General features: G+C 39.0%; 1 protein-coding gene across 4 annotated transcripts in view; it reads right to left on the bottom strand.

Moving 5' to 3' along the window:
* IQSEC1 (IQ motif and Sec7 domain ArfGEF 1) overlaps nucleotides 1-18,395 on the bottom strand; it is a 168,215-nt gene that overhangs the window by 72,407 nt on the left and 77,413 nt on the right. For 2 of the 4 annotated variants that reach the window (XM_063291817.1, XM_063291818.1), the window contains exon 1: nucleotides 4,370-4,601. The exons of 1 other annotated variant lie outside the window; for it this stretch is intronic. In XM_063291817.1, coding sequence (XP_063147887.1) covers nucleotides 4,370-4,434 — 65 coding nt within the window. In that variant the 5' untranslated portion in view covers nucleotides 4,435-4,601. Of the gene's footprint in view, nucleotides 1-4,369; nucleotides 4,602-18,395 lie in introns of those variants that run through there. One more of the 4 variants, XM_063291816.1, reaches the window with a different exon arrangement.

Genomic DNA, 18,395 nt, shown 5'->3' with positions numbered 1-18,395 from the left:
GCTCTTACATGTACTCAATCAGACCCACTCTTTGTCTCTTCTGACACTTCATTTCCTGGACATCCTCAGAAAAACAAAGTGTGCCCTGGGGTTGGCACACAGGGAGAGGCCGCATAGGGGCAATACAGTCCAGGGCCTCTGTCACCCACCCAGTTCAGCTGTGATTAAGGCCTCAGCTGAATTGCACACCAGAAGCTCATGGAAACCCCCAAGTTCTCTCTGGAACCCAATAGGGTCCATAAGCCCTATCTCCCTGCAATTTGGGATGACACTAGCAAGCCAAACAGCTTGTGATCTGTTCATGGCAACAGACTGATGCTAACGTTCACCAATGCCAGATCATGTCGCAGTTGCCCTGAGACCATGTCTAAAGTGTAATCTCCAATATGCATCAGGCCTTCAGTGACTTGGAACAGGTTCATGGTTTCCATGGAAGCCACAAACTCCTGAGCTGCCCCAGACTCTATCTTGCCTGATAGGCTAATAGCCTCAGGGTCTCTAAAGCCAGCCCAGCAATGGTATCCAGCAGCTCAAGCAGGGATGATGCTATGCAATAGGGAAGATGGTACAGGAACAGCAACCTCAGCTGTTCCCTGGACCCCAAATTCAACCAGAAAGTCTGATACCTAGTTATTTAGAAGAGCAGGTGGCAGTTGCGGCCAGGACTGCCTTTGCACATCTCCGGGTGGTGCGTCAGCTACGCCCATTCCTGGACTGAGATGCCCTCCGAACAGTCACTCATGCCCTTGTCATCTCCCATATAGCCTACTGCAATGTGCTCTACATGGGGCTACCCTTGAAGAGCATTCGGAAGCTTCAGCTGGTCCAGAATGCAACTGTACGGACAGTTACCAGTGCTGTAAAATCAGCCCATGTGATACCACTGTTACGCGAGCTGCATTGGGAACCAGTCTGCTTCCGGGTCCAATTCAAGGTGTTGGTTATCACCTTTAAAGCCCTACATGGCATGGGACCAGGGTACCTGAGGGACTGTCTCATCCCCATAACATTGACCCGTCCCACCTGGTCAGGCAGGGGGGGCATGCTATGGACCCCATCAGTAAAGGAATTTCATCTAGTGGGGTCCAGGAGGCGAGCCTTCTCTGCAGTGGCGCCCACCCTTTGGAATATCTTGCCCCTGGAGTTGAGACGGGTTTCCTCGCTCTTGGACTTCGGGAAGAAACTGAAGACCTGGTTCTGCCACCTTGCTTGGGAGGGGGAGAGCGATAGCTCCACCTGGGGATGGCTGGCACCATAGCACCTCTTAGTGATTGTGTTCCATCTCCACTTGGATTTTACATTTATTTTATTTATATTTTAATGGTAATTTACGGGGTTATGTTTTCAGTGTCATTTTATTGTAAACCGCCCAGAGTCCCCATTGGGGGAGATGGGTGGTGATATAAATTTAATAAATAATAATAATAATAATTTATGGCACAGAGCCTCTGAGAACCTTCAATGACTCATGGATGACAATAGCCCTTTCCTTCCACCCGCCAAGTCCTGACTGATGCCAAACTCCAAACCCAGATGGGCACATTTTCTGAGAGAGGAACTCCCCCTTCTGGTCTTGGTTATATATGCCAGGTTAGCGACCTCATCCATGTTTTTTTTTTACCTCTACCTTTCTTATACCGTACCAATTCAGGCACGCAGAATTAGCATAATGCATTTGGAATCAGAGCATTTATTCTTTTCATTGGGCCGTATCATAAAGTGACACTGCTAAGGTGTTGCTTTTTGCAGTTCTGCCACTTGCAAATGGGGCAACAGTGGTTTTTCCAGTAAAACCAAAATTCAAACATTTATCACCTTGCAGATTTATCTATTTATTTAAACTATTTATATGGAGCCCATCTTACAAATGCAATTTAGGGAAGCTAATGGTAAGCTACAACCAAAACAATGGCAACCCCAAATGTTTAAAAACAATTGTAATAACAATGATTCCAAAAAAAGTCCCCCCAAAAGTAAAAAAAAAAAAAAGTCCAAAAAAGTCCCCTCCTTCTTGTGAATTCAGCAGAAGACAATTGGGCTCACATAACATTGTGGCCCAGTGTTTGAGGGAAATGACAAGTTCTCAAAACCCTGTAAAAGACTAACAGTGTTGGAACCAGCCAGATCTCGGGCGTGGGGGGATGCTATTCACACATCAGGTGCTGTGATAGACAAGGCACATCTCCTAGTTCCGCTAGGTTGCACCGCTTCATGGAAGCAACTTGGGAGTATGCCCAACGTGCCAGATCTGGTGGGGTGAGCAGAAGCAGAGATAGGCAATCCCACGAACATCACAGGAAATATGATACATGCAAACTCACTCCAACTTTGTCAAGTATTAATCTCAAACCTGAACTTAATTAAACATGCTTAGTTTAACTGGCCTGAGTGCAGGACTGCAGTCACTATATGTGAGGTTAAGAGTGTGCTTTAAAAGAATAATTCATGCTGGCATTTTTATTTTGAATGAAAAGCAGCCAAACTCTGCTCAAGGATAACCAAACAGAAAAGAAGCAGTCTCTCCTTTCCCCTGCCCTGGAAGAAAACCCAGTAAGAGAAGAGGTAAGTCAGTAAATTGGGTGCTTGATCCTCCATTCAGCAGCTTACAAGGCTGTTTTTTTCTCTTCCACACAGATCAGTAAGACAGCATTTATTATCTGGACATTATCTCCTTTTGCTTCCTGGATGAAGAATGGCAGCCATCATTTATTCAACCCTTAGACAGGGAAAAGCTGAGTAACTGTAGGCAGTCACTGGCTGGCAAGAAGCAGTCATCCCTTCTCTAAATTGCTTTTTCTTTCACTGGATAACTTGCTTCCAGAGCTAAGTGGGAAGTGTGCAAGCAAGCAAGCAAGCAAAAGAAGCAGTATTTAGTAAGGCAGTGCAGAACTTTGCATCTGATTCCTAAAAAAGTGCCCACTTCAAGTGTGCAGGAGCATGAGCACAACACTTTTAAAGAGCACTGGTACTCTTTAAAACAGCTGTGTCTCTTTCTGGGTTCACACAATTGCCCTCTGCAGCTGCTATATAATCTCGGAAAAAGACTTGATTGCTTTAAAAAACCACAGACAGGTGCTATGTTCATGTTCCAATACACTCTGAAACATCTTTATGGAACACAGTCCAAAACACTGCACAGTCCTACTATGCTTGATCATTTGCTTGATCATTCCTTCCCTGTTTCTGAAAGTGCAGCATATAGTCTTGCTCAAAGAAGCAGCAGGCACTTTTATCCTCTCATTATTTGGTCACCAGAATTCTCCTTCTGAGTTGCCCACTACTGAGATTCAAATCCCCTCTACTGTACCTTTTCCTTCAAAAGAAACAGCAGCATTAAACATCCTTTCCCCCCCCCCTAAATAAGTGGTTAATGCCATAAATAGTCACTTTTTCTAAAGATCCTATCACAAATTCTAAGTGCTTATGCAGCTGTAAGTCCAACTGGTTTCAACATTTACTGTTTCAAATTGTAGGTATTGAAGTGCAGAGGTTTGCATTTACATCCAGAATACCGTTTTTTTAAAAAAAGAATGAAAATGCATAAAGAAGATACTGTGTTAAAGTAAATAGGAGGTGATGATATAACTATGATCGTATACATATAAAAGACAAGCTGTTGCAACTGTTATATTGAAATAATAGTATCGCTATAGAGTAAAAAAAAAAAAAACTTTTGCCCCCATGTTCAAATGACTAAGCTATACATCTTAATCCTGAAGGATAGATGCAAATGCATTAGTGTTGTTTCTGAAAACCAAACGCGTATGCTACTGAATATAAAAGTACCATAAATGATAGGATATATATGGAAAGAAGGCTACAGATACTTATATTCAAGATACCTCTACAAAACATTTAAAACTTTGTGACAGCATTATGTAATACTCAGAATGAATCCTTGCCTAGATATAATGCTGCCTAGAAAAGCCAAGAGAATACACACCATGCATTCTATATGTGCTTACACATTTTCTGTCTATGGGTAGGTTTATGTCAGAAAAGAGCTGTCATTTTTACATTGGTATTTGTGCTACTTCCTATATTTGTTAGAATATATTTTTGCCAAGAATGCTGTAACTGTTACAGTAAAAAGAAAAAGAAAAAAAAAGCAAAAGTCAGTGAGACCAAACACTGTGAAACCCTATGTGTCACCAGAATAGTATTTAGATATGCAGCCGATCATTTTCTTAACCAGTCTGTTTCTCTCTCTCTCCCTCCCCACTAATCACACAAAACCAGCGTTCAGAACTAAACAAAGCTGTTCTGAAATCTGAAACGAAAACACAAGGAAAAAAATTCCTTCCCCTCTCGACTGGCTGTTTCGCTTTAGGAAAACCCACGCTGCTTCCAATAGGCTGTAATGGCTTACCAGCTGTCAAGCTCCAGCTCCAGCAATGACTGAGTCCTCTCCGAGTTACAGTGCAAGCACCACATGGCTGGAGAGAAGTAAGGAGGGCCCCCCAAGCTTATAGCATATTTTTTCCCCGGGCTCGCCCACCACCTTCGCGTTGCCCTGAGGCTGCAGAAAGTGTAACTAGAGGGCACGCCGAGAAGCGTCCCGTTAGCCTCCAGGGCAAGTGGGAACTGCTGAGCAAGGGGGATGGGGTCCGGAAAGCACGAGTACCCGGAGGTCCACCCTTTCCAGCCACAGCGCGCGCTTGTGCACGCGCATGCCCTCACTCAGTTACCCTCTCACATACATCCATTCCGCTAACGGTGCGAGTTGAGAATACAAATGCTAGAAGTGGGGGGAGGGGAGGGGAGAGTTATCTTATGAAGCAGAGATTGATTTTCAGAGCAAATGCAAAGGAAGAAAGCGGGTACTAGTGGGGAGAGAGAAAACAGGGCGGTAGTCACTCCAAGAACAGAGCAATGTCGGGGTGAAGAAAAAAGCGCAAGCTTTCCTTGTCCTCTCTGGGATTTGCAGGCATGTGACATCGTAGAGGAGGAGAATGCACAAGCAGCGGCAGCCTCCCCCCCCCAACTCCCACTTTTCTCCCAGCTTCTTTTCACGTGACGGAAAGTGTGGAGGTTCTGGCAGTACTATTAATAGTTGCATTCAGACTGGGAAAAGCAGACTCCTTTGCTGTTCAGCAGCTTCGGCGACGCTAGTAGCGGCTGTTTCCTCGGGCCGACGGGGAGGCGCGCGCGCACTCACACACAACTTCGCTTTGGTAGCAACAAATGTTTGGGTTGGCTTGAAACTGCTTGAAGCTGTTTTGAAAATGAGACCATCCCCCTTCATTTTCTTCTTCCCCTTTCCTCGAGTTCTCTTTTCTTTGCAATATAGATCTTATTTTTCATAAGGACATTTGGTGCACGTAATTGCCCTCCGAAGTTAATTAAAACTAAAAACTCAAGATAAAAGACTACAGAACACTTATTAACCGCAAAATGACTACCCTAAATACGTGCTACTGGAATAGATTCAAATTGGTTTTAGCAGGCCTATATCCGCTTAGGCAGAGATGAATGAATAAAATGAATGTATCCGGTTTTAAAAATGAAGTATGTAGGAGCCTTTTCTGTGCCCATCCATATAGCTCCTGAGCAGCCTTCAGAAACCTGATAGAATACGGTATTGTACTTTCCAGAAGTGCTGGACTGCAAGTCCTAGATTTTCCCCCATGCATACTTTGACTGAGAAATACTGTAATCCAACACCTCTGGAGGGCACTAAATTGCAGAAGGCTGCTCTAGAACTATCAGATGCAGTTCAAAGCCATATTAATATCTTGGAAGATGAGAGCCAGTTTGGTCTAGTGGTTAAAGTGCTGGGCTAGAAACCAGGAGTCTGTGAGTTCTAGTCCCACTTTAGGCATGAAAGCCAGCTGGGTGACCTTGGACCAATCACGTTCTCTCAGCCCAACTGGTACAAAGTAGACTAACCTCCTGTGGTGCACCAGGGGCAACACACAGCTCTAAATAGTCTACACATCTGGCTGCTGGAACTCACAAGGATTTCCCAGCAAGAAAAGCAGCACAAACACCGAACTGCTATGCCATACGATTAAAAAAAAAATCTTGGAAGATAATTTACAATCAAGATTTGGAATGGATTTCAAATTAATTTGGCTTATACACCTGCTGATGCAGAAAATTTACTATTACAGCATTTACTTAAAATCTCCCATGAAGGAGATTCCACTACCTTGTCTGCTCATCTATTCCTGGCCAGGAAACACATTAGGAATTCTGAGAATATGTCATACACTCACAAAACGCCTATACTGAAGGTGTATCAAATTATAAAATGCCAGTTTTCCTGAAGAAAAATTACTGGGATTACTCCCTGAGACCTTTTCTTTATCCCCACAGAAACTCTGTGTAACTGGGGTTTATTTATTTATTATTTATTACATCAGATTTATATAGCCGCCCATCGCACAGAGAATGGCTCTGGGCAGTGTACAACACTCAGTTAAAAAGAACCAATGAATACTTTCTGTGGGGCTCAGAGGCATTCTATGAATAAATGTTGCAGAAGGCTAGGATGCTAGCTTTATTTTCATGAAAAGAGTATTAAAAAAACATAATCAAATGGGTATAGAGTTTGATGAGTGCCAAGAGGTGCTAAGCAAGGATTAGGCCTCTAACCATCATCTTAATAAATATTAATAAATAGTCAATAAATAGTTTTCCTTGTAGTTTGAACCCATTCATTTATAGAAAATAAATACGTTCCAGCATACATGTATCAAACTTTCAAGTTCTTTAGCCCTTAAAGATGGCTGCCTTTTCATCTCTTAGGTTTATCCTCTTCATAGACATACATAACTAATTTTTATTTTTATTTCCCTCATATGACTTAGACTCTCTTATTGTTTTTCCTATCCTCCTATGCACATGTGCCAGTTTCTTGGTAACTTTAATCTACGGTGCCTAAAATTAGACATGTTTAAAGTGGAGGAAAAGGAACAATGGCATTATTCTTTCATAAAGGTATTATACAACACTAAGTCCAGGACAGAATTCAATAGCATCCCATGTGTACAGCTCTCCAATTTGTTGAATTGTTAATGAGTATTTTGGGATGTGGTGGTCCATCAACAAATATACAGTACATCTAACTAAAAGTAGCCTCATTAGCACATATTTTACCAGATGTCCAGCAAGAATATGCAGGAAATATATTGAAAGCCACACCATAATAAACATTTGTAAACTGCTTGTTTGATTGGAAACCACAATCCTACTCTACTGTAGGAATGGGAGGGCTGGCAATAGATGCAGCACAGAAGCACATATTTGTCTTTAGTTGCCACTTGGCAGAAGAGTTGAGTACCTGCATCAAATAATACTCACCCATAACTTTAAAAACTTGGTTTGAATTTTATTATACCAATAACGTTTCATACAACTGCTCAGTTATTTATGGGCAGCTCCCTTCCTTCGTTCATCCTTTCATGTCACTTACTGGGTATCAGCAGAAGCAGCAATGAACTTGGCAGAAATGTAATATAAAAGATGCCATACATAGCTAATGGATACCTGAGGAGAAACATGCCACAAAAATAGGCACTGAAAGTTTGATAGCAGGTTGCTTCCTCTAAATAATTAACATTATAATATAAATATAATTTATTAAGCCTTATTAAATAAGCTAAAGTGATTATTGGTCTTGCCTGTCTATGTCACATATCGTGATTCCTGTTCACAGCACCCTGGAAAAGTTATGCTGGATTGAGAAAAATCTGATTCTGATTCTGAGTTATGACAAAATATTTACCATGTCAGTTGCAAGTCTGCCCATCTCAGTAAGAAATAGATTAACATGCCTTCTAAACGATCAGTCTTGTAACTTTGTAAGTTCTCAAATGATGTCACAATTTTCCATAGTTTGAAATTATTTTGAAAGAAACTAAAATAATCTATATATTTTACCCAATCTTAAAATAAATTTGTTCAATTAAGTTTTTATTCCTTTTGGCTACTCCTTTTAAAGAGTAGTTATATGAATGTATACATGATGTCTAAAACTCACTTCTCTGACTACCCACCTTTAGGTGAAGGGCTGAATTATATTAACATTAATAAGCAATGTTATTGAAGAATAACCCAAATTATAGAAAGATTTATTTTCAGCTACCCCTTAAAAAAAGTGGAAAAAAGCTACAGATAAAAGGTTGCTCTCATAAATTCACTTTAGTCAGCTACTGTGCAAAGACTGATAATAAAAAAATCCTGTCTTCCTCCACACATTTGTTCCAGGCATGTGGCTTTGAGAATATGATTTGGCTTAAATGGTAATATTAAATATAATTCTTTCAAGTTCCAAGTAATTATTCAGAGCATTGTTACATTCTATGTTCAGAGTAATGAAATCATGATTTTAAAAATAGAAAAAAGTTCTCTACATTTTTTACTCACCATGCTGACATTAAAATGTTAGTACTTTATACAACAAAACAAAAGTATTGTTAGCATACTACACTATAGGAATAGCAAGAGATGTATGTGTATTGGAGCTGTGCAGGTCTTCTAGGAGCCACCTCCAATCAATGAAGGCTCAATGAAAAGTATCCTGTAGAGCTGCCTCACAAAGCACTACGCCCCCTCACTTCTAAGAGCAAAGTGGCATGGGGTTCACTCCGTCGGCTCTTTTTGCTCTGCCACTGCACTATGCATGTACAGAAGCCTCTTTTGGCTTTCATGAGTGATGTTGAGACTGCAAAATGATAAAACTATGTTTTGCTGAGACAAATACCTTCCCAAGGTAAATCAGTGGATTACGGTAGTATGTGTTTTTAGTCCACTGTCCAGGTATACACCACAACTGGTTTGACTCACTACTGAACTAAGGCATAAATCATGATTTTCAAACTGTAATGAGTTCACATAACACATGAAGCCACAAACATACACATTATATTATATAGTACCAATGTTTAATGGTTAATGTGTTGGATTAGAATTGGGGAACCTCAGGTTCAAGTCTACCCTCAGCCAAGGATTGTTCGTAATCATTCTTAATTGTTCTCCTTAAAATTGTTCCCACAATCTACTAGTCTCTCAGCTATTATATTTCTAATGTAGAGCAAACAGCTGTTTCATAGAAGGAGATTTCTATTAAAGATTCCTATTATTATTTGTATTTCTATTAAATATGGTTTATCTACCCTTTGCTAAGCACTGCTGTGTGTATGTTTGCTGTGTTTTGTTTTTTTAAGTCAAGAGATCTGACATAATATATCTCTCTATTTGTGCTTTAAAGTGCATCTCCCATGCTCTGTAAATGCTTTTGTTCATGATGCGAGCCAACCTCGGGCAAGAACTTCATTGGCTTATTGGGAGAAAAGTTAAGAATAAATTAGACTCTTCTGAAGCTTGTACCTCTATGTTTTGATATACAGTGCAAGGAATTCCAATCTGGGACTGAATGCCAGATCTGAACTAAAGCATGTTTTGTGATTGTTATATTAGGTTGGGATGCTACCGCTCCACGCTTCCAGTAATTAAAATAATTTCTGAAGTGAAATAGAAACAGAAAAGTAGGTTTGCTTGCTGATAAATATAGTGAATGTGATTTACTTTGAATTATAATAAGGTTATTTTTCCTGAAACTCACACCACACTGGATGTTGTGGCAAGGCTCCAAAGAACTACATTTGATTTACCACAGAGCTTCTACATAGATAAGGGAAATTTGATTCCTCTCCCTTTGACTTTCATATTATATAATAAATGGACCAGTATATGATACAACTGCAGCTGGTTTTCAAAGACAAACCCCCCCACCCCACAAACTTGGATTATTCAAGTACCTGCATTTTTTAAAAGTACATCTTTCTATGTTTAAATCTAGATTTAAACATCTAGATCTAGCTTTATAAATAAACATTTTTCATCACGGAGCCATGCCTTTTGTTTATGTGCTTCTGGAATGCGGCTGGGGTTTAAGGCACTCATTCTACTATGGGGAAAACTGGCCTTATTATTATTATTATACTGATTTTTGTTATCAAGATGCAGTGGGTACCTTAGACCTCTGAAAGGAGTACAACTTACATTTTGACCTATACAGTAACACACACACAAATATGTTCCCATTATTTCATCTTTGGCTATTCCAGGAAGGCTACAAATAGTTTCTAATACTGCACTGCACATAACTCAGATTTTAAAGAATAAAATATTCCATAGGTTTCTGCTATGTGAATCAGAATCATTCAGAATATATTTGCAGATAGGTGTTTTGTAACATGTGTGCCAAACACAGTAAGTATGTTTAATCATATGCAGACTTTGATGCAATCATCAACATTTCAACATTACACACACACACACAGACACACACACATTTTCCAGTCGTAGCATTTTATAAGATTTGAGTACTAAGATGTTTCTAAGGAAAGCTGTATTATATGTAGCAAAAACAACTCACAGATACTGGACTGGATTAAAAACACATATATGCATAATTGGGCAGGCTGGCAGAAGTTGGCCTTTGCCCTCTTCTTTTAGTAGCTACCACATCCTTCCCAACATTCATATACAAACTAACATTTAAAAAAAATAAGAGAAGAGCTAAAATAATACATATATGTATATGAGCCAGTTTGGTCTAGTGGTTAAGGTGCTGGGCTAGAAACCAGGAGACTGTGAGTTCTAGTCCTTTCTTAAGCATGAAAGCCGGCTGGGTAACCTTGGGCCAGTCACTCTCTCTCAGCCCAACTCACCTCACAGGGTTGTTGTTGTGAGGAAAATAGGAGGAGAAAGGAGTATTGGGTATGTTCACCACCTTGAGTTATTTATAAAAATAATAAAGGTGAGATAAAAATTAAATAAATAAATATAATATTTATTCAATAGTTTTCTTTCCCTTGTGACCTCAAAATACCCAGAAACAATCAAAGCTGAGTTTTGTGAAACCTCACTTGGCCATCTGATAACTAAAACACCCAACAATTTCAAGCAGCATAACAAAGTTATAATCCTTATATAGTTTGATTTAAGGATGCCACAATCAATAATGCTTTAATGAAAATGTATGCATTTAGATTTGCTATTCCATGAAAATTACCATATTTGGTACAATCTAGACAAAATTAAATCCATAAAAATTTCATTGATTTCAAGAGCTTAATATGCTAAAGATTGAATATATAGATTAAAACTGTCACAGCACAGAAGCTTGTAGTCAGTTTTTAAATATTTGATTACTGTTAGCAGAGTAAAATCAATATAATAATGTTAAAAGTACTTTGAAACTACCTTACAGTGCTTAGGGAAACTAAAAGGAATTGTCCTTTTTGAGGAAGGGCAATTGATAATCACAGCACCACAACTAAAGAAATCCTTTCTCTGGTAGCCATCCATCATATTAGTAAAAATAGAAACAACACTTTATTATGGTTATGATACTGACAATCACTGGGAAAGGAAAGAGTGTGTTGTCCTCTTCCCAGCATAAATTATCCCACAAGGTGACCAAGACAATTCATATTCCAAAACCAACTCTAAATCTTAATTCATAATAATCTAGAATGAAATTCATTTTAATCTAAGAGTGGCTGGAATTGACCACTTTTAGTGAAAATAAAAGTGGGAGGAGATGGGCAGGGACAAATTTAATAAATAAATAAAATCCTAAATACCTCAGCAACAGACTGTACACTGACCACGATTCTATTCTGATGCAGAGAATTTCAATTCCCCCTAAAGCAGTTGAGGCCAGCTTCTGTAAATGTAATTAAACCATGGATAAGGACCATATTCCAGATAAACTAAGGACAAGCTGACAGACCTCCTAACTGAGGGAGAGAATGGAAGAGAATGGAAGAGGGAGAATGCTATCTAGGCTTTTAGCCATTAAATCACTTGTGTTGAACCCTCAGTGACATATTTCTTTTATTCTTGTAGGGGCATCTTCATGTAATCATTCACAGAGATTCTGAGGTGCATACCTTTATAGCTCATAGAGCAAAACAGAGACTTTTTTTTTTTAAAAAGAGGAGCAATAAGCAAATCAGAATTGGCCCATCTTTATCATGTTGCATTCCTTTCTGTCTCTTTAGCTCATTCTGCATCACAGCTGTCAGATATCTGAAGGTTTTCTAATCCCCAAAAGGATATTGTCCATTTTCCCTTGCAGACCTTGTTACATGGAATTATCTTCCCAATATGGGCGCCTGTCTTATTTCTTTTAAGTTTTTTTTTTTTTCAAAATTCACTTGTTCCTGGGAGGCCTCCAAATCATTTCCTTAATCCCTACATTATAAGTAAGGAAATTTTGTATCATGTAAGCAGTCACATATTCTGTGCTTACTCACATAATGCCACAATTGGTGCATCCTTCTTTCCCTCTGCTTATTCACAATGTAGCAAATAAAGAGAATTAGAACTAGGTGCTAATAATTTAATGATCTGCTCTTGAGCCTTCCTGGCTATTGTGTACTCCATGTGCCACCTGCCAAAGCTGTAATGAGTCCAGGAAAAATACAATCAACCATTGACAGCCACCCTTCCAGTCAGAAGTGAACATTCAGTCAAGCGCTGGGCTCTTCTGGCAGGCAACACTGATCTGCCAGCGTCACCGTCTTCCTCTCTATCTGCAGAATTGAAACTAAAAAAGCCGGGGCTGGGTATCTTCAGGTCCTCTTCTGCTCACTGCATTACACGTAACTGTTATTGTGGCTACTACATTCTTGGCACTCTCTTTTTTTAAGTTCATATTTGAGCTCCCCCAACCAAGTATGAAACAGAACCTTTTCTATTCATTTCTCATGGGAAGTAAATGAAGAATACCATTTTTTGAGGTAATATAATTAAGTAAAAAAACAAAACAAAGGAAGAGTAGATTCATTCTCTCAGTCAAATTAACCCATCTGAGCCAAAATAAGATGAATTTATTGTAACTATATTTAGAATTCCTCCTAACCACAGATGCAATATTTCCTATGCAGTTATTGAAAAACCTTAATGCTATTCCAAAAAGTGTCTTTTTATGTTGCTCATGGAATCATTAATAACAAAAGGCCATAGTAATATAAATTAATTTCTAAGTGTCATTTCTATTATTTTTTGTAATATCTTTCCTAAATTATATTGAAAATATAAATGTCTATTTTAACATTTTAGGGATGTGCCAGTTCAAATATGTTCAACTCTACTCTTAGCTAAGATTAATAATTACTCTTGATCTAGATGACATGTAATACAAACTACGTGCTTGTAATTGCAAATTGCATTTATTGCACTCTAGGGGACTGGTAAACATTGATACCTTGGCTATTAACTCATGAAATTACAATGATTTATGTGAACCACTGAAAAATCCAAAATCTAATGATCTGCCTCACTATATGAGTCTTTATACATTTCTAGAAGAAAACTACATGTTTTTGCTTTTCTGAAATGTATACCATCTGTCATTTTAAGCTTGTTTGGAAGAACAATCCCAATTTTTTTTAAGGTACTTCCATGCAGACATGTTTAAAACTAGGATGGGTTATTTTTAGCATGTATTTAATTAACTTCTTCTTGATAAGGCAATCATATAAATGCAATTCACTTTTTTTCAAGAAGGTTCCAAGTTGAAACACCATCAAGTTTAAGTCTTTAACAGGTTCCACCAAGTTAAAAGCCGAGATGCTGAAATTTAGCCCCCAAACAATATTGTAAACAGAAATGTAACTGAGAAATTTCATGAGATATGTTTAATGATACACAGTAGATGAAGAAAATAGTGTGGCTTTAATTCTATCATATATGTATAAAATGAGTAAGTTTCTTTAGTTACAAGTGATCATTCATCAGATCAAGAATAGCTCTTCTGTACCATATTGTGTAATCTTTTTAGAATCATAATGCCCTTAGAAGTGGTCATATGTTTGACACCTTTAACTATTACTGTATGAGGAATTATACTTTTGCAAAAATATGAAGGTATGTTACCTGGCGGCTTGTACGTATATTATTCAATATGGAAATATCCAAATACTCAATTTAAATTGGGGAGACATTTGCATTAATAATTGACATTTTACACACTTCAAAAACAATGTAACCACCAGTGTATCAGCAGCTCAGTGATGATGCAAAAACAGTACAGGTAGTCCTTGGTTAACAACTACTCATTCAGTAACTGTTTGAAATTACGACAGAACAAGTGGAAGTTATGACTGGTCCTTGAGGTTCTGACTGTCTCGGCACCCCTGCAGTCATGTGATTGCAGTCTGGGCGCTTGGCAGCCAGCCCGCACTTATGATGGTTGCAGTGACCCATGGTCACATGGTCGCCATTTGCAACCTTCCCTGCCAGCTTCCCACAAGCAAAATCAATGGGGACGCCAGCAGGGAAGGTTGCAAGTCTCTTGGGTAAGTCTCTCCCACCTGAACACCCTCCCTAAGACTCACTGTGCTCAGCTGCACATCCCCAGCCACTTGTGCACCCTCCCCACACCCTTCCTGAGCCCTGTTGCCACTCACACACCCTCCCCAAGCCTCTCTGTGCTTGCACTGCACCTCCTCAGCCACCTGCACACCCCTGCGCTCCCTCTCCCACCCGGCAACAGCTACTTATCTGCCTGCTGGCCTGCTTGCAAGCCACCTGGGACTTGCAACTTTCTGCTAGCTTCCCCACTGACTTTGGTTGTTGGAAGCTGGCAGAAAGTTGTGAGGAGGTCCTTGCTTAACGACTCGCAAACCTCACTTAACGATATCAACGGGGACTGCAGAGATTGCCATTGCTAAGTGATGTGGTCATGTGATGTTGTGCTTTACGACCACATTGCTTAGCAATGAGAATTCCAATCCCAATTAGCATTGTTAACCAAGGATTACCTATAATGGGTAACAAAGAAAAGCAGAACTACTCAACTCTTACTGTGGCTCAGGGGACATTCAGATAGCCAGTCTAATATGCTCTCTTGCAGTCCATGAAGTGATACAAACTATCCCAGCATAAATTTGTTTGGTCTAAATAACCAGGCTGTATGTATTGAAAAGCATAATTGGTCTGACTGAAATATTAGAGAATTTATAAAGGCTGCAAAGGTAGTGAATGGATCTATGGGACAGACTGTTATTTGGCAATGTCAACTGTGGATCCTGGAAATAATAACATGGGAGAAAAGAAAAGAAGTCAAAGAAACCAGAATAGAAGTAGATTGGCTCCCATTTCATTTCATTTCATTTCACTTCATTTCCCCCTGCTACATTCCAAGTTGCAAGCTTCCAGATGCCATGATGGCAACAGATATCTGTTGACCTCCATCACCCAGCATGAAGTTGGTCAATCAAGGCTTTCACATAATGCTTTTTAGTAAGATAGAAAAAATATAAGCTAGGTTACCAGCTTTAGTCACAACACATACAACATTCCCTGCTATTGATAAGGATTGTACTGGTCATTTTGGGCAAATTTTGGTGAGTATACCACAGATGCAACCAAAACTCGTATTATCCCAAGAATTCTTATACTATTTTATGCAAGCTTGGATCTCTGATCTAGAGACCTTACAAGTCAATATACAGTACAGTATTCTAGAATATATCCTAGTATCCTAGAAGGCAATAATACAGTTCAATACAATCTTGACAGGTTAAAGATGCAGACTGACAATAGCAGAATGAACTGCAATAGAGGCAAAGTTAAACTACTTCATTTAAGATGCTAAAATCAAATGAACAGTTTGGGATACCTGGCTTTGTAACAGAAGTAAAAGAGTGGTTGCTCAAAAGTCACATGCAGTTTTAGGCTGCATCAAAAGAAGTATAATTTCCAAATCATATGAAATAATTGTTCACTTTATTCTGCATTAATTAGACCTTACCTCAAGTATTATTTAATCCTGGACACCACATTTCAAGAAGGATTCAGCTGAACTGGAACAAGTTTGAGGAAAACAGGATAGAAATAAAAAATAGAATCTCTCAAAGATCTGTATTGTTTCTAAATTATCTTGACTTAGGGATAAGATGCAAGATAGCCAAATTTGCATATGATATAAATTATTCAGGGTTATAAAAATGAGAGATAATTTGGCATAGTGGTTAAAGATGCTGGATTAGAAGTAGGGACACTGTGAGTTGCCTTAGACATGTAAGCCAGCTGGATGATTTTGGACCAGACACTCTCTTTCAGCCATAGGAAGAAGGTACTAGCAATGCATTTTTGAAAAATGTTGCCAAGAAAACTGTATGTATCTGTGGTCACCAGGAGTCATGATTCACTCAAAGGACTCTAACAATAAGAACAATCTAAAATGAAGAGCTCTGGAAGATTCCCTTTTAACTGGGTGAATGGCCAACCAAACTGGAGTTCAATTTAAGTAAGTGTAAACTAATGCACATTGGCCAACCTCCCCAACCCCTCATCTTTACATATAGACTGATGGGGTCTGAGCTACCTGGAGCTATAAAAACGGTATTTATTTCATAGTAGATGGCTTAATGAAAATGTCAACTGAGTGCGCAGCAGCTGTGAAAAAGGAAAACCTAATGCAAGAGATTATAAGACAAGAGACTGAAATAGAACTGCCAGTATTGTAATGACCCTTATACAAATCTATGGCATGTCCACTAGAATTCTGTGCACATTTCTGGTTATCATATTTGAAAACAGATAGAACAGAACTGGGAAAATGGAGAAGAGGGCAGCCAAAATAATTCAAATATGGTATCTTCCTTATAAGAAAAAGCTGGAAGATTTTAAACTCTTTTATGTCTTTATGCCTCTGTGGTAACTTGACTAGCTGAAACATAGGAAGACACAGAAGAGCATAGCCACTTGGTTAACATTTAAATAAAGAAACTCTGACCATAAGTAAGTAAAACCATAGTTCCTGTTAATAACAATAGGATTGTTGAATGGATGTATAGGATAATTCTAATCAGTTGCACAGAAGGTAATCCAACCTTAGTTTGATAAATTTTTCTAAAAGACTTTTGTAAGGCAATGAGATATTTCACATAATGATTTCACTAACTGTACCTAAAATTACTTGCTTCACTGTTTTTGCTTAAACATGTCTTTGGAATTACATCAATGCTGTGGAAAATAACATAAAGATAATGGAAATGGAAATTGTGTGACTTTATGATTGCACAGAAATTGATGGCACCCATCTACATCAATTATACAAAAGTCTGTGTGTATATGACCAAGAAAAAACTCGTATTTCTTATTTGAAGAAACATCACACACAAGTGCACATACACATGCATACATTTAGTTTTGTTTAGTGCTAAGATGATGATGGAGCTGACTGTGGCTCAGATCATGAGCTTCTTATTGAAAAATTTAGGCTTAAATTGAAGAATGTAGGGAAAACCACTAGACCATTCAGGTATGACCTAAATCATATCCCTTATGAATACACAGTGGAAGTGATGAATAGATGTAAGGGACTAGATCTGGTAGACAGAGTGCCTGAAGAACTATGGATGGAGGTTGGTAACATTGTACAGGAGGCAGCAACTAAAACCATCCCAAAGAAAAAGAAATGCAAGAAAGCAAAGTGGCTGAGGCTTTACAAATAGCTGAGGAAAGAAGGAAAGTGAAAAGCAAGGGAGAAAGGGAAAGATATAACCAACTGAATGCAGATTTCCAGAGAATAGCAAGGAGAGATAAGAAGGCCTTCTTAGATGAACAATGCAAAGAAATCAAGGAAAACAATAGAATGGGGGAGACTAGAGATTTCTTCAAGAAAATTGGAGATATCAAGGGAACGTTTTGTGCAAAGATGGATATGATAAAGGACAAAAAAGGCAGGGACCTAACAGAAGCAGAAGAGATTAAGAAGAGGTGGGAAGAATATATAGAAGAACTATACAAGAAAGATCTTAATGTCCCTGATAACCATGATGGTGTGGTCACTGACCTTGAGCCGGACATCCTGGAGAGTGAAGTCAAGTGGGCCTTAGGAAGCACTACTAACAACAAAGCTAGTGGAGATGACAGTATTCCAGCTGAGCCATTTAAAATCCTAAAAGATGATGCTGTTAAAGTGCTGCACTCAATATGCCAATGAATTTGGAAAACTCAACAGTGGCCACAGGATTGGAAAAGGTCAGTTTATGTTCCAATTCCAAAAAAGGGCAATGCCAAAGGATGTTCAGACTACTGCACAATTGCACTCTTTTCACATGCTAGCAAGGTTATGCTCAAAATCCTACAAGCTAGGCTTCAGCAATATATGAACCGAGAACTACCAGTACAAGTACAAGCTGGGTTTCGAAGAGGCAGAGGAACTAGAGATCAAATTGCCAACATTCACTGGATCATGGAGAAAGCAAGAGAGTTTCAGAAAAACATCTACTTCTGCTTCATTGACTATGCTAAAGCCTTTGATTGTGTGGATCACAACAAACTGTGGCAAATTCTTAAAGAGATGGGAGTACCGGATCACCTTACCTGTCTCCTGAGAAACCTGTATGCGGGTCAGGAAGCAA

Source organism: Candoia aspera, chromosome 2, assembly GCF_035149785.1.
Source record: "Candoia aspera isolate rCanAsp1 chromosome 2, rCanAsp1.hap2, whole genome shotgun sequence".
NCBI lineage: Eukaryota > Metazoa > Chordata > Lepidosauria > Squamata > Boidae > Candoia > Candoia aspera.
Note: the sequence above shows the minus strand (reverse complement) of the source record. Positions and strands in the feature narration are given on the sequence as shown.